The sequence below is a fragment of the Diprion similis genome, chromosome 8, assembly GCF_021155765.1.
Source record: "Diprion similis isolate iyDipSimi1 chromosome 8, iyDipSimi1.1, whole genome shotgun sequence".
In the NCBI taxonomy this organism is placed as follows: domain Eukaryota; kingdom Metazoa; phylum Arthropoda; class Insecta; order Hymenoptera; family Diprionidae; genus Diprion; species Diprion similis.
Genome location: NC_060112.1, coordinates 14,360,791 through 14,378,864, shown reverse-complemented (window position 1 = coordinate 14,378,864; position 18,074 = coordinate 14,360,791). Strand labels below are relative to the sequence as shown.

The 18,074-nt window shown below is 37.6% G+C and overlaps 1 protein-coding gene and 1 pseudogene across 1 annotated transcript; both read right to left on the bottom strand.

Moving 5' to 3' along the window:
* Window positions 1-5,246: 5,246 nt before the first annotated feature.
* On the bottom strand, window positions 5,247-16,557 carry LOC124409072 (annotated as a pseudogene).
* Window positions 8,599-9,708, bottom strand: LOC124409466 (protease inhibitors-like). The gene is made up of 4 exons (XM_046887081.1): window positions 9,682-9,708; window positions 9,245-9,338; window positions 8,810-9,022; window positions 8,599-8,751 (listed from the first exon to the last, which is right to left on the bottom strand). Exons 2-4 carry the CDS (start codon window positions 9,294-9,296, stop codon window positions 8,747-8,749), a joined length of 270 nt encoding a protein of 89 aa, XP_046743037.1. The 5' UTR covers window positions 9,297-9,338; window positions 9,682-9,708; the 3' UTR covers window positions 8,599-8,746.
* Window positions 16,558-18,074: the final 1,517 nt, after the last annotated feature.

Genomic DNA, 18,074 nt, shown 5'->3' with positions numbered 1-18,074 from the left:
ATTATTCGAGTCAGCCTCAGTTGGCGATTGTCACAAAGTGTAGTTAGTTTCTGAAAAAGACTTAGATTCACATTGTAATTGAATTACTACTCTCTCAACGTTTAACATGTGTTTAATAAAAAATGAAAACAATATGCCGAGACAATTATGGCTTGTCATTATTCCTTCTACATATGTACATATATAGGTTAAATGATTTTGGTTTCATGCGTTGTCTGAAGCGTTATTTAGACACTCGTCTAACAGCTTTTTGAGCTTAGCACGAGGGTAAACATAAAATTAACTATCAAAGTGCAGTTTATCAGCCGCTACGTAAAATTTTGCTTTGAATAAAATGAATAAATAATGCTACATCTGTTGTGATTATTTGATCCGAAATTATCCAGAATTCAGCGGATATTAGCATCAGAAATTGGCCGAGGGCATGTATGTTGGGTGCACACGCCAATTGTCCCGCCAGCTGTGCAGGCACAGCTATTGCAACCGACCTTTACGTTGGATCCAGGTTTGCATTTGGAGCCTGAAAAAAGAAAAAAATCGTCAACTCTTACAGGTGTGCCTAACTAAGAATTAATTATTTCTGAATCGATCTTGTTCAGCTTTAAGTAACTACAAAATTGATTAACATCATATCAATATAATATCGGTCATAAATTTTGTCTGCGCGGCAACTATCGAACAAACATCTCATTTTCATCGTCAGTCGTCAACAAATAACTTATAGTGATCACGTTCGCCAATAAGAACTCAATCAGTAATTACGTACTGTATAATTACTTTCGTTGTCACCGCCATTCGCAGGTTTCGGACCGATCCGTGTCTTTTGGGACAAATTCAATTTCTCCGTTTACAGTACAGAAACATAATTAATAAGAAAGAAGAACACGGTTGACTAATCTGTACCGTGTCAGGTGAATAGTCCCCGTTTTCACGCTTCAGAGAATAATAATTTCGTCGAAAGGTGGAATTTTCAATACAGAGGGCAAGAGATATACTGTATGTTTTCGTTTCAACATGCAGCGTATATGAACAGCGCTTGTGCATAAACAGCAATGTTACTTTAGCTTGCTTTACGACCAGTGCCAATTAGCAAATAATAATATCAGTAATGTAAAAGTATTTCTGCTTATGACAAGATGTAGGGAAATATGTGGCATCAAATAATATCAACACGAATTTTATTCAGTTGCCTCGTATTATTGCTCAATGAATAGTCTACCTAAAGAAAATAAAACGCTCATTGGAATAAAATTCTTGGCAGTAAGGATATACATCGTGGTAAACCACAAGGCTTATCAATTTGTCTGTTCCCTCGTAAATGCGGTTACTTATATACCACATCCAATACACCACTGTCAAGCTGGCACGAGAGTATTCTTTGTTTCAACTGTGCATAACATCTTATAAACAACGTTCCCTGACACAGATTGTTTCATATCAATTAACTTTATACCATCGATACGACAATCGCGCCACGGAAATTGTAAACCGTTCGCACGAATGACTTCGCGGTTGCCAACATCGCAGGCGGTATCTCCTCTAGGGCGTCTATTGTAAGAATAAATATAGATAGTAGCCATGTGTGATATTTCGACCCAACTCAAGCATATAGTGTACACGTTTGAATCAGCAATGTGGCCGTGAATGAATGTACCTGGATTGTCATTATGAGTAAATTACACGAATACGCTTTTTTAAACGCTTATTATATCCAGTTGAATAGTTGTATCGAATCAAAATACGGTGTTTCCGTTCAAATAAATAGTGTTAGAACCGCTCAATTTATCTGCTTCTTTCATGGAAATTACTCATTGAATTTGGTTCAACTTACTTTGGGCTGATGTGGTGTGCAGATAAGAAGCCATTAATATGAGGGCCATCAACCCTAAGAAAACAATGGTGCTCTTCATCTTCATCAACAAGTTCACTTGCAGAGTAGGCTGGACTTCTTGTTACGGGTAACAGTATACGAATGTAATATGCAAAGGAAGTCTGTAAGCAGCCTGTTTGATACTATAGTAATAAATGATGTCACGAGCACGAGCTACTTACCTGCAAGGTGTGCGGTATAAATTTCGAGGAGCAGCACTTGTTGATATGCTAATATTTGCATTTTATGACGCTTAAGTAGAACGCAGTTGTTAACATATAACGAAGATATTATGTTAAAATAAAGAGTACACGTAACTTTACACAAAATTTGAACATATTCTTATGTGGTTTGTCTCTTGACTGACCTATTTTCGCTTTTCCACAAGTTCTTTTATTTCTTGTTTTTTATTTATATTGTACGTATGCTCATTGATTATAATTGAGTACTTGTTCTTGAAGGTGGTTCCAAAATGATACTAGATATCTTTTACGTAAATATGTCAAATTTGTCTTATCACAGAAGAACTGAATCAATCGATCAATGATTGTCTAAGTCACTGGATAAACAGTTCATGCTGTCAAACATCTTCTAACTCTGACAACAAAAAAGATCATTTGATCATCTGCTTCATTATCGGATGACGTCCTTATTTCAGGTGGGCAAAGCTTTTGAACGCAGGGCCTTCTTCCATCTTTAGCGCAGATGTAAGAGACTGCATTCGTTAAACAAGTATCCTGTGTTTAGCTCAACATTTTTCTTTTCTCCTGCACAACGATAAATCATTTCGCGTGTGACAATTACAGAGAAAGCATCGCCACTTCATAATACCCAAATACAAAATGGAAATTACCTTGTACTTCGTCAGCCCACATTCTGGAGTCTACGAGTGAGTAAATCTGGCTGGTGTATGACCTAATGTAAGCTACGCATCGACCTTAAAACGCCAGAAAAGTGCTTTCCCATTCACGTAACTGCCATTTCGGTTGCCTACTCTACGGCGGTATAAGCACGTTTAGTTCAATTATGAAAATTCAAGAATTGTGTAACAGCAGCGCTATGCTGAAGAATAAATGGATGCTCTCTTCGAATTATCAACAACGGTGGAGTAAGTTCGAATATACAGAGCATGCGATATAAGCAAATGGTTAAATACATTGAAAATACATCAGGTCAAGCTGATTGCTGTAATGTGATGAGAATTTTTAATAAATCACTAGTCCCGAAAATAATATTTACCAATCTCTTGAGTACCATCAACAGTTGATAGATACTCTTGTGTTGAAAAAATCCTCGTTGGCAGAATGTTTTCGTCAGTCTTTCGCAATTCGTTCGTAATCGGGTTCCGGCGAACGTGAGTCGAATGCAATAGAAGCAAATGAACTTAACGCCTGAAATTAAGAAATCTGAACTGGCCATGAAAAAACCATTTCAACAAAGTTCGTTGGCCATTATTTTTTCACTCGGTAACTGGGAGATAATTAATATGTAAGCTCGTAAGCTTGAGTGTTACACAATACTTGTGCATGATACGCTCATGTAAGCTAATAAGAAACATTTAAAAAAATTGACACCATTTGAATCAAGGTCACATATTTTCCTGACTTTTATTGACACACCGTGCGTTGAGATTATTACTGTCACTTTAGGCCGTAAGTACTTTTTTGTAAAAACTCATTCCATTCGATTCCTAGAAGCAGAAAGAACCGTATGAAATGTCAAGCTCGTATGTGTTGAAATTCTGTTTTTATAACTGGATGTGTTGTGGAGAATACTGAAACGAGATAAGGACGGTCAAAGTTCAATCACAATTGGTCTGTTTATGGGTATTTGGTCCACAAAAGACAACATGCAACGTGATCGATGCCACTGAAGGATAGTATTCTTAAGAATGCCACCACTTATCTTTAATACTATATGAGATCAGAAATATGAAAAAGTTCGATTAATCGGAAATGCCGTGCTGTGATGAAAGCTGCATAAAATACTGAACGTTTTTATGAATAACCCATTGAAGCGTGTAGCTGACTCGTCGATTATCGGTAAGCTTTGATATCGTATCAATACAAACATCTTTTACTGGATTGCAAAAAGGTGATACCTGAGATTCGAACAACAATGCAATTGATGAACACCAGTGAATCACCAATGTGTGACAGTCTATAACTCCGTGTAAACAGAATTGATGAGCTTCCGCCGTTTACAAAGGAGAAAAATACGTGGAAGTACAATATGAAGTGTCACGCTGAAATAGCAAATGCAATTATTTATTAATTATACTCAGAAAGTTGGGCAATCATACGTTGATGCCACCTACAGGTATTATGGATAAATTTTTATCCATACTATTTATTTATATCACACGCAGTGGAGTAGAAAACATTTCATACGTCCGTTCTTGTAAATTTGATTTACTAAATGAATAAAAAGTTGCACTTGTTTAGTTTCTATAGTTACAACACTTCGAAATGTAAGTGGCGAATTCTCGCGATAGTATATGATGCCACCAATAGGCGATAGCAAAAGTTTGATACTGCATTCAGCGCAGTATAAACGTAAGTCAGACAACATGAAGCAAATAAAGGCTTGGGCATGATCAAAGTGAGCGCGCAAATACCTTCAGGTACTTCCGAATGCTTGTATAATTCTCTTCTCAATAAGTACTGAAGTTTGGAAATGCTTAAACATGCATGCACATGAGGTGAATATTAATCAATGTTCCACGTAACGCTAAGTATACTTGGCTGAGTGAATTGAAAGGTGATTACCGAGTTTCTGAAAGTTTCGCCGAATACCTTCGTTCAAATCTATAGAGTTGTATAGCGGATGTTCATCTGCCGAGGTCATGAGTGGATATGAATAATGAGCGTTCGGATGGTAAATATTATTGATAGAACGCGTCGCAGTTCTATTTCGTCACTTCGCAACCTCCTCGTGGTGTACACAGTTCCGAAATGACCCTGGGTGTCATATTTTTCCGGTAATTACTAAGCGGTTACCGTCTATTGAAAACCCCCATCAACAGTTCATTACGTGAAATAACCACGTTTGATTGGCATTATCATTATTATTTTATTGTATTTTTGATTTCATTGGGTGATGTTCTAATTCAGCATAACCATCACTTGTAATTTCAGATTTATCAGTCGCCTCTACTTTGTATAGTTATGAGAGATAAGGAAGGGGCGGCTGGTCCATATGCAAACATAAATATATAATATAGTGGTTATACTGGTAAGCGAATAATATCATAGGCTCCAAGTTATTAATGTGTAACCAAACAAGTATTTATTCACATTATCGCATGGCGTACATATATATGTAAGGTATAAAATAATATTAAAATTCCCGCAGAATTGACGCTTTCAGTGCGTCTCCGATAGTGATTTTGGGCTTACCTGTATTAAGCGCATTCATTTTTCTACAACAGGCTATCAATAAAAAAGCAGCTGACTGATCACCGAGTGAACACCTAATTTTCCAATTTCGCCTGGACCTGAAGAGACTCGTTACTGCCGCCTAAGGTCTTTTGGCGGGCATCCCTTGAGCGTACACATAGCTGTCCGACCATCAGGTGTACATATGCAGTAATTGCAGTCATCCATGAAGCCTTCGTTTGGAATACAGCGAGTCTCACGTCGTTGTCTTGTAAGGTTGTTAGGAGGACATGCCATCAGGGTACAAGCGGCTGACCGACCATCGTTCGAACACCGACAGTGATTACAATCATCCATGAAGTCTTCGTTTGGCTTGCACTTCAGAGGTTTAGGGAGATCACGACGTTCTCGTGGCGTTTCCTGAGGTAGGCAAAATTTCCTGGTGCACGCCTCGGCGGTTCCGTCCGAGTTGCATCTGCAATTATTGCAATCCAATTTTCTCACTGTGCCTGGCTCGCAGACTTGATCTGAAAGGTAAAATGGAGCATGAAGCTAAAATGTAACTAGCGCCTGGTCATATTTGTACAAGCTTCAATTAAAAAACAGCCTACCTCGTTTGGTACGAAGCAACGGGTTGTCTTGATGAGGAAGCTTTATGGAGCCATCCGCATTCAAATATTCTGCTGGTATTTTTACGCACTCCATTTTAGTGCAGGCCAAAGCAGTTCCATCTTGAGAACAGGAGCAAGTGTTGCAGTCCACTTTAGTCTGGGTCCCTGGGGTGCAAATCTGTGCCCTCCCTTTGCCACTTGGGTGTCCGTGGATTCCTTTCAGAACATAGCGGATATAGGTTAGTACTAAAAACCGGTTTAATAAGCAACAAATAAAAACTGTCGGAATAACTAAAATCTGGACTAAATGGAACGAGATATCTCAATAACTACTATGAGCTTGAACAAATGGGTCATGAATTTTGTTCAATAGTCGATGGTATGACAAAATTCATGGTGATTTGCAGAAAGTTTGATGGACCCCACGATATATTGATAACGTTACTTACCACTCGCCAACACCACGAGAATCAGGGAGCACACTGGAAGATTCTTCATCATTGTCGAGCAAACTTATCAACAATATCGACTGAGTGCCTGAAGAGGAGTGATGCAGCTCATCCAAGACCCCGAGTTAAATATGGTTTCGAATCCATGCGACGCGAGAAGCTAGCCAATCAGAAGCCGCGGATAAATGCTGCGAGAAAAGTGATTGTGGCGTCGCAACGAAGATGCGATAGGGAATCCCAATCGAAGCAATATTTCTCAGGAAGTCTGGAAAGCGCGTGACGTAATTACCTACACTTTTCAGTGCCAAGCGCAAGAGGATCGGACGCATGGGAATCCCCTCTCCAGGTCTTTCGTCAAGTATAATCTGCGATATTTACTCCGTCAATAACGGATTGAAAAATTATCCATCACAGATCAACACTTACCGAATTTGCACGTCCTAGAGTTATTTTATATGAAAGCATTATTTCACTTACCGTCTTTCGATACTATTACACGTATGTCTACGCACCCATTGCGGTACTCATAACTAGTGTGATCAAGTTTGTTTTTCATCCCTTGTACCGTTTCGTGCAAGGCATCAGAGAATTTGTTCGTAGAGTATAAGAATACTGGGTCAATAGTTAATTTTATCACATAATTTATAACTCGTTCGCCGACCGCGGTCGAGAAGCAATCGAATAATTAACGCTATCTGATATGTTGCAGTAACTTTATATATGTATACCGAAGTTTATATAATTATTCGTGTAATATCTGACAAATGATTATAAAGCGCTCAACCATCATTATTATATTATAATTTTTTTGTTGACGGGAGCGACGAGTTCATATGTAAATATACTCGACGTTTCTGTATGAATGTATTACTATTGTATATAGTTATGTTTGCAGGCAGAATTAGCACTTGCCATATGGATGAATGGAAATATAAATTCATGCAGTGCATAAAGTCATACCGACGAGGCGAATAGCATTCTGAGCGGTTGTTGCGTGTCAGAACATACCCTTAAAGAAAGGGGTGTTATGTTCTAAAAGGGTTGCTGCATATTTATTAATAATAAAAGATTATAATTTAGAAAGGTTTCCAATAGTATTATATTTTATAAGAAGCTACTTTATGGACAGAGAAAGGCAATCGAGGATTTAATTATATTGTTTTTTAATTTATAAGAGCCCTGCGTTCTATTGTATTAAATATCCCATAATTCTGTAATTATATCTTTTTTATTTTGAATAAATAAACGGAGATCATATAGAAACTCCAAAGGTTGATTCCTCTAACCCAGTTGTATCATTGAAAGTATTTCTTGCAATCCATGTTCATGAATAAGAAATTTGAATTAGGCCCGAGGGAGTAATTCGAAACCCCCCATGATTCTTCTCTGGTCTCCGATTAAAATATCTGTTGCTTTACGCGATTAGCATCCGACCATAAAAGAAAATTAGAATCCAGCCGCAGTGTCTCACAATCAAGAGTAGAATCTTGGTCCAAAACCTAAACAAACATCCAACACCAATTGTTCGTTGCACATAGCTACACCAAGTCGGCTAATTAACAAAGAAAACACTAAAAACCAATCAAATTCGAGTTAGGTATAAAATAGTGAGGATTTTGAAAAAAATCCAGTAGGGGTCTCAACCTGATTTTCACCGGTGAAAAGATTTTCCGTTGAAGGTTATGTAGCAGTCCTACCTTTACCGACCGAGTAAACTTACCCCTTTTTCCAATATTAAATAAACAAACGAACGAAAAGGGTTCAAATTTCGATGGTGCACCACTCTTTCATAGCGGAGTTCAGGAAAGTTACTCATATCCCGAAAAACGTAAAAAAATGTGTTGTGTTTGGACACGCGTTACTATTTCCACATTTCCCGCATTTCAGGGGCCCAAAAGTGCTTAGTTGAGATACTTTCCGCAATTTTGGGAAGAATTGCGAGTAAAATGAGCCATCGTAAGACTGTTTTCATGCAGTATTGAGGTCGCTAAACAAAAACTAGGAATTAACGTAATTTCGTAAATAAAAGATGCCCTTGTATACGAAAGTACAATAAAATTGTGGCAAAAATGTTCATGTGATAAATCATAAGATGTTATGACCGAAATCAACATGTAATTTAATATATGATTTATCTTGCAAATTTGAGGAAAATATATCGATAAGCTATTGACTAGTAAATGTAAACAAGGTTAACAGTTTTCAAGAGACAATTTTTAATTGGTCTAAATTCAAATGAACAAGCGAGTGAATAACTTCAACAAAAAATTATTGTTCTCAACGAAAGAAAACTTAATTTATACAATTCCATCATCTCGATGCATCATCTCGACGCAATTTTCACCGGTTCCGTCAATTCTACATCGGCATCTTACGTTGTCATTCACTTTTCTGCTTCTGTTTGTCTGGCAGACTTGATCTCAAAGGTGAAACGGAGGATCAACCTGAAATGAAATTAGCGCTGGTCACAGTTGGATAAATGTCATTTCTAAAACAGCCTACCTCGTTTGGTACGATGCATCAAGTTGTTTTGATGAGGAAGCAGGGGACCACTCGCATTCAGATGTTCATCTGACATTCTACGGCACCCCATTCTAGTGCAGACCATACGGGTTCCATCCACAGAACAGGTGCAAGTGTTGCAGTCTTCTTGAGTTTGTTCTCCTGGTATACAAATCTGTTTCTCTACTTCGTCAATTGGGTGTCCATAGATTCCTTTTAGAACATGGCGGATGGTGGGTTAGTACAAAAAACGGTTTGATAAAAAACAAATAAAAACTGTTAGAATAACTAAAATCTGAACTAAATCGAAACAACTTCTCTGAGCTTGAACAAATGGTCCATAAATTTTGTTCCATGGTCAAATGTTATGACAAGATTAATGGTGATTTACGGAAAGTTTGAGGGACCCCACGATATATTGATAACGTTACTTACCACTCGCCAACACCACGAGAATCAGGGAGCACACTGGAAGATTCTTCATCATTGTTGAGCAAACTTTTCAACAATATCACCTGATTGTGAGTGCCTGAAAAGAAGTAACGGGGCGTAGGAACGATCTAATGAGAAATTAAGGATGAATGCTGCGAGAAAAGTATTTGACGTCACTGCGGAGATAGTATAGGGAATCGAAATCGGAACAATATTTTTAAGGAAGTCTGGAAATCGGATGACGTAATTACCGACAATTCTCAATTTCAAAGGCAAGAGAATAGGATAAACGGGAATCCCCTCTCTAGGTTTATCGTCAAATATAATCTGCAATATTTAATCTGTCAATAACGGGCTGAAAAATCCTACATCACAGATCAATATTTACCGAATTCTCAAGACATCAAGGTCTTTTCACATGAAAGAATTATTTCACCTACCTTAGCTTCGTCCTGTCACGCGTATGTCTACACATTCATTGGGGTATTGTAACCAGCAGAACCATCTGAATCGATTTGTGTACGGTATCAGAGAATTTATTTAGCGAATACAAGAATAATTGGTCACTCGTTAATTTTATCAAATAATTTATAACTCCTCTAACGTCTGACGAGTAATCGAATGGTTAACGCTACTTGTATGCTGCCTTCGAATAATCATTCGGGCAATATCTGGGAATTGATTATACAGCGTTCAACCATTATTATGGCATTGTAATTTGGTTTTTAATTATTTTTATTTTTTATTTTTTTGTTTTACGGAAACGATGAGTGCATAGGTTAACTCTACGTTTCTAAATGCATGTATTACCAATGCATATGGATCTCTCTCTATGTCAACTGGACGAATGACTTTCCCTTACATTTTTTGATTAGACTAACCATTTTTAAACGAATCTTCGTTCGCAAAAAAGTAGTCCTGAATTTGTTCTATTTTTTTTTTTATGATCGTTAATTTTTCTCTATGACCAAGACCCATCTCGAAATCGGTTATATTGTAAAAATCTTCAAAAATTCTCGAATGCCTTATTTTTCATTCTGGTTATTTTAACTGCCGACCTATAACGGGGTGATTTGTTTTTCCTTTTTTTAGGACTTAAAACATTTTGAACAAACAAAACACCATGTTTCAACAATCCGAAAATTTTCAAAAAATTCCTTATTCAATTTCGGATCTCTTGACGCAAAAACACAGAATTTCTCGAAATTCTTGGAGAATTTTCGCAACGTTAAAACATGGTGTTTTGTATGTTCAAAATATTTAAAGTGCTAAAAATAAAATAGAAAAAAATCTCCCCATCAAGGGACGGGTATCGAAATGATCGAAATGAAATCTCAGATTTTTGAGAAATCTTTGCGAGTTTAAAAAAATGCTGAATTCGAGATGGGTCTGAATAATCAAAATAAATTAACGGATGAAGGAGAAAATTTGAAAAAATCTAAGAATAGTTCGAAATATCGTGACGGGAATCCAAAATGGTGAGGGAAAATCATCGTCGAGTTGACATGGAAAGTCGCATTTAATTATATTTGCAAACACAATTAGAACCGTATAGCACAGTATAGATGCATGGAAATTTTAATTTATGCAGTAAGTTACACCGTCAAGGTGAACAGTGAACGAGAATTATAAATGGCAAACATTTGCGCAGACGTGAGAATTGTTTAAAACACCGTATTCGTAAACTTTTCACAAACGACACTAGAGTAACACATCATTATGAAATACATTTTATTTGACATCTCGAGAGACCGAAAACTCTACCACATTTTTCCAGTTTTGATTCAAGTAGCATATACATTTCTCAGGCAACAGTACGCGGCGTAGTACTTGGACAGGGATTCGTAGTGCAGACGTAATGGCCGCCCCAACTGTCGGGTTGGCACCAACAATGGTTACATTCGTTCATGTACATTGCTCTTCTACAAGGTCCCGCCGTCAGTAACACTGTAAAGTATAATAAGAAATAAATTTGACTACCGAGTTTGCTTATAATTGACTTCGAATCATTCATACATATATACTGCAATTCATTCTCATACATCGCTTCACACGACGCAAATTTTTCACTGCATCTGGATTTTTTGAAGCGTCATCGGAACCCTGGGATGATGATTTAAATTGAAGACACTCCGTCGTGGAGCAAGACCATCCTGAACCGTCTGCGGAACAGAGGCAGTTGTTGCATTCGTTACGTTTTGTAGCACCCGGTATGCAGACTTGAGAGTTCAGGATACTCCTCTTTTGCAATATTAGTTTGTACGGATTTACATGATGCAGTTTTATCTCCGTGTCGAGCCAATCTTGTGGAGCTCCTTTGACTGAAAAATATTAAACTCCGTTGTATTTGTCCGTCATTATTCGCCGCTAGTTATTACGATGAAACTTCAACTTACCCTCTTGTGCGTGAAACAGACTCATGAAAGTGAAAGTGTACATTAACAGCTCCTTCATTTTGCATTGACTGGATTAGCAAATTAGCAATTGTTCAATTTAATTAAGGTAGTTATTTCCAAATTGCACCTTAAAGTGTGTAATCAAGCCTTTTCGTCTGTCGCGTTGGATTTGTTCAAAGTATTACGTATCAGATGAGCTTCTAGAATAAGACAACGCCGAATTGAAAACGGAATTAAATCGAGTGGGGGAACTTCTCGCGAGACAGATGTTAATGACGACTGTTTTTAAACCGAACAATGATAACATTGAGTAATGTTTACCACTTGAATTTTGAATTACATTCGAGATGACTGCTCGGAGATAAGCTTGAATCATAATAGGTCAGAGTGGATCATGGAAAGTCAGGCGATAACGGCCAAGTCAGTGGCAACGGATCACAATTTTCGAGAACCAAACAACTTTTAAATTGAGTTGTATTTGAATCCGATATGCGTCGGTAATTCATTCTTTAACTGTAATAAACGAAACCGATACCTTGAAAAACATGCAATTTATTAACCGGCTGATTTTAATCTGGTTTGCTAATTTTGAAAGCATTACCTATAAAGAGGAGTCGCCGTACCGGAAGTCTGTAATAAATAGCCGATAACCGATAGCCGAAAGTTAAGAGCAAGTATGTATGTACTTGAGTGGCACAGCTTTCAAGCGTTCCCAAGAAATTGTTTCGAAATCGTAAGTTTGCAATGTTGAATAACACTGCGCTATACTTATAAGTTTGATCTGATACGTAGAAACCACGGGTCGGTTCAGAATTAGATCAACGCAACGGCAGCAATACCAGAATGGCGATGGCCGTGGACGAAGCGGTTTATTTTTTCATGGATTCTGCATCAAGTGACCAGATCAAGCTCTTTCAGTGATAAAGCCAGCAGCACGAGCACTGGGACAAGATAGGAAGTAGTGACGGAATTTTTACTGATAATTAGCACGAAGATCCCTCGCTTAGTTGATAGTTCCAGTGTTCAAAAATATTATACATTTTTTCGAATACAAACATGCAAAAGCAAATTTCAAATAGGTACACATAACAATGACATGCTCCCTGTTTTTTCATTTTTTCCTTGCGAAATTTTACGTCAAAAATCAGGTGAACATCAGGTGAACACCAAGTGGTTAGTAATTAATGAATCCTTGATTTAAGCTCACGTGGAAACGAAATTGCGCGGTTTCCGTGGAGGTTAGTCAGATTTTCGGGAGATTATCTCGACGCAATTCTCGGAGCGCGACGGTTCCATCAATGCTGTGTCGGCATGTTATGTTGCCATTCGCTCTTCTACCGCTGTTTGCCCGACAGATTTTATCTGAAAGGTGAAACGGAGCATGAAGCTGAAATGTAACTAACGGTTGGATAGATGTTGATTCAAAATACTCTATCTCGTTTAATACGAAGCAGCGGATTGTCTTGACGAGGAAGCTTTAAGGAGCCACTCACATTCAGGCGCAGTTCAAATAACTTCCATCCTGAGAACATGTGCAAATCTTGCAATCTATAATAGTTTTTTGTCCTGGTATACAATTCTGTTTCCGTATTTCGATACTTATGTGTCGCATTCTAGTACAGTCCACATAACTTCCATCCTTAGAACATGTGCAGTTTTTACAGTCTACTACAATCTTTTGTCCTGGTGTACAATTCTGTCTCCATACTTCGATACTTTGGTGTCCATGGATTCCTTTCAGAACATCAAATATAGCGGATAGTAGGTTAGTATTAGAAAACGATTTAATGAAAGAAAAATCAAAACCATCAGTAGGTATGAACTCAATGAAATGAAATATCGGAATAATTATTTCTTGGGCAAAACGGTGGCAAATTCATGTCAACTGTTACGGCAAAATGCTTGGTGATTTGCAAGAAGTTTGATCTGCCTAATATTATATTAACAATGTTATTTACCATTCGACAACGCAACGAGAATCAGGGAGCATATTGGAACGTTCCTCATCGTTACGAGGAAGCTTATCGCCAATATCAGTTGAGTATCTGGAGAGGAGTAAACGCAGCTTACCGAAGAATCGAAACTGAATATGATTTCGAATCCGCAGGACGTGAGAAACCAGCCAATCGGGAATCAAGGATAAAGGCTGCGAAAGAAGTAATTCGGAACAATATTTCTTAGGATAGTCTGAAAAAACGCATGACGTAATTACCTACACTTTTTGGTTTCAACGTAAGAGGATCGGACGAATATGAATCTCCTCTTCAGGTCTCTCGTCAAATATAACCTGTCATATTACTACGTTATTAATAACGGACTAACAAATTTATCCGTAACAGATCGAAACTTACCGATTTCACAAGAGAAAATTATTTCACTTACCTTCTCTTGGTACTATTACGCGTATACACACCCGTTGCGGTATAGTTACAACTAGTGCGATAAAGTCTTTCGTCGTCTGTGCCAATATGTGCACGTTATCAGAGAATATAGTTAGCGAGTATAATAATAATTGGTTACTCGGTAATTTTATCACATAATTTATAACTCGTTCGTCGGCCGACGAGCAGTTGAATAATTAATTAACGCAACCTGATATGTTGCATCGACTATGTATATTCAGAAAACTTGACGTAATTACACACTGGTCAACTCGGTTTTTTTTTTCGTTAGCTGAATGATAAATTTTTCATATATCACATGCATAAGTATTAATAGAATAATATCAAAAAAACTTCATTATAGGTATAAGAATACCCAGCAAAATATACGATAAAGTATATATATTTCACCACACCACCAGGTTCTTCAGCATGCTGAATCCGGATCTGGTGTCAAAATTACTTCATCATCCCCAGATTTTGGGTATGCCTGATTAAAATTTTCATGCATTCTTTATTTTTTTGTTATGTCCTCCAGACTTCACATTCCTTCAACTCTCTTCCCACACTGTTACAGCCACCTTACACCATGCAGCCTCTTCTTGTCATCACCTTTCTGCCTTGGTTCCCACACCAAGTCAGCAGAATGCTCTCTTCACTGCTTAACATCATTCGGCCAACGTCTAAATTCACCTTCCACACTTAACTCTTGCCTTTTTCCTTCTACGATCAATTCCTCCTCCGCATCTTCTCATTGTACTTTTGTTGATTGCATCTATTTGATCCTTAATTCTAAAATTACCTGAAAATAACTTCGTAGTGTCTAATCCTTTAACAATCGGTTTTAGTCATCGAGAAATTCACAATTGGAGCCCTTAATTTATAATTTTGAAAAATTAAAGAAAGCATTTCCGAAACACGGAAAATGAATCATTTATTTATTTATCAACCAGTGTTATTTATGTAATACCTAGGAATTGATTATATGGCGTTTTTTTAACGGGAACAACGAGTGAATACGTATCAATATACGTTTCGTGAGTTATGCGTCAGTTATATTTGCAGACACAATTAACACTTGCTGTATGGATGCGTGGAAATTTGAATTCATGCAGTGCATAAAGTTACACCGCCAAGGTGAATAGTGGGCACGAGATTTATAAAAAATAAACATGAGCGCAGACGTGACAATTGTTTAAATCACCCTATTTATTAAATTTTCACAAACAACAGTCGACAGACACGATCGTACTATACTAGCATTCCCGACTCAAACATAATATTCACTTTTTTGACCTGAAAAGTGGAATGGAAGTAGCATATTATTCCCTCTTCTTTCATCTGCGGGAAAAACGTAGCAGTTTTCTTCCGTATTTACGGGAGATATGAGGTCATATTTCCCGAGAATTAGTTGTTCAGTTTTTCTGGTTTTCTCTCTTTTCTTTCATTCTGAACTATTTCTTTCTGTATTATTATAAATTTACCATAATGTTTCAGTTTTCAGACGCATAGATCACACTTCCACGTAAAACTAGAAGACTTTCAAGTCAATAATGTAGCCAGAGTTGAGTCAGGAATAAAGTCCTGTATATGTAACACAGGAATAAAAATTGAACCCCCAAAAAACCACTTCTGGTGCAAAAAACTTTCGCCAAGTAAATTAAATGTAGTCATTACCCACAACAATATATCGATAAGAAAGCAGCTGACTGATCACCGAGTGAACACCCGGTTTTCCAATTTCGTCTGTGCCTGAAGAAATCCGTTACTGCAGCATAAAGTCTTTTGGCAGGCATTCCATGAGCGTACACATAGCTTGCCGACCATCGGATGAACACGTGCATCGATTACAGCCGTCCTCGTCCATGAAGCTTTCATTTGGTTTGCACTTCAGAGGATTGGGGGAATCTGGAAGGTAAAATGGAGTATGAAGCTAAAATGTAACTAGCGGCTGGTCACCTTTGTATACATGTCAATTTAAAAACAGCCTACCTCGCTTGGTACGAAGCAACGGGTTGTCTTGATGAGGACGCCTTACGGAGCCATCCGCATTGAATATTCTGTTGGTATTTGTACGCACTCCATTCTAGTGCAACTGAGAGCAGTTCCATCTTGAAAACAGGTGCAAGTGTTGCAGTCCACTTTAGTTTGGGTCCCTGGTGTGCAAATCTGTACCCTCCCTTTGCCACTTGGGTGTCCGTGGATTCCTTTCAGAACATAGCGGATATAGGTTAGTACTAAAAACCGATTTAATAAGCAATAAATAAAAACTGTCGGAATAACTAAAATCTGAACTAAATGGAACGAGATAGCTCAATAACTACTATGAGCTTGAACAAATAGGTGATGAATTTTGTTCAATAGTCGATGGTATGACAAAATTCATGGTGATTTACAGAAAGTTTGATGGACCCCACGATATATTGATAACGTTACTTACCACTCGCCAACACCACGAGAATCAGGGAGCACACTGGAAGATTCTTCATCATTGTCGAGCAAACTTGTCAGCAATATCGGCTGAGTGCCGAAGAGGAGTGATGCAATTTACTCAAGACTCCGAGTTAAATAGGGTTTCGAATCCTTGCGACGTGAGAAGATAGCCAATCAGAAGCCATGGATAATAAACTCTGAGAGAAAAGTAATCGACGTCACGACGAAGATGTGATAGGGAATCTCAATCGAAACAGTATTTCTCTGGAAGTTACGAAATGAGCCTGGGTGTCATATTTTTCCTGCAGTTACTAAGCGGTTACCTTTTATTGAAAACCGCAACAATATGTCCCACCTTTGGTTATCATTATCACTATTATTTTATTGTAATTATAATTTCACCGGGTTATGCTGTGATTGAGCATCACGTCACGGCTTTTAATTTCAGATTTATCAGTCGTCTCGACTTTGTCCAAATATGAGAGATAAGGAAGGAGCAGCTGGTCAATATGCAAACATAATTATAGATTATAGTGCTTATACTAGTAAGCGGATGATATAATATGCTACAAGTTAATAATACGTACCCATACCAGCATCCAATAACATTATTGCACCGCGTACATATACATCACGCGTATTTTCTAACACTAACGCTACACCAACGTGAAATTTTTTAAAGGTATGTATTAATATTAAAACTCCCACAGAATTGACGTTTTCAGTGCTTTTCCGACAGTAATTTTGGGCTTACGTGTATTAAGCGCATTCATTTTTCTACAACAGGCTATCAATATAAAAGCAGCTGACTGATCACCGAGTGAACACCCGGTTTTCCAATTTCGCCTGTGCCTGAAGAAATCCGTTACTGCCGCCTAAAGTCTTTTGGCAGGCACAAATGCAGGCTTTTAAATGCATAACGATTTGCACGAAATGAAAGCGTGCAAATTAGAAACTTACACATTGCTACCTTATAATTATATTTCGCTCACTTAAAGTTTATTCCCAGCAAATTCGTTTTCCTTTGTTCGGCTACGAGCAAAGAAAAATAAACAATTTTCGAATTACCGAGAGCCTTCATATATTTCTATGAGATTTACGTCAACTGGTGCAGAGGCTAGGCGAATGAATAATGGTACAAGGAAATTTCGTGCCATCTTTTTATTGAGTGAAGTCCGTACAAATTAGGTCAATATGAAACTAGATTTAAATATTTTTTCAATACTTTCGAAAGTCTACGTATATACGTAGAACGATGACTTGTATTATGCAATCTATTGTGTCCCGTATCAATAAGAAGGACAAGAAAAGCTCGACGCGAGGAAAACTTTTGCAGCATTAAATATACTTCACCGGATTTATTTTATTTCGAAGATAAGCCCCAATCGTACAATCATGAAATAGAAAAATGGAAGCTATCTATTCCGTGATGTGCAATTGATAAGTAAATCATTACAAGTTACAAATCGAAAAAAGTAATTTGTAATGGAGAGTATTCGATAGATATTTTTTAATTTGGTTTTACGGTATAAACTTTTTCACCCCCTTACAACCTGCTAACAGTTAAACTTTGGAAAATGCTGAAATATGTGTTTTATTAATTGTAGTTTAGAGTGAGGAGGA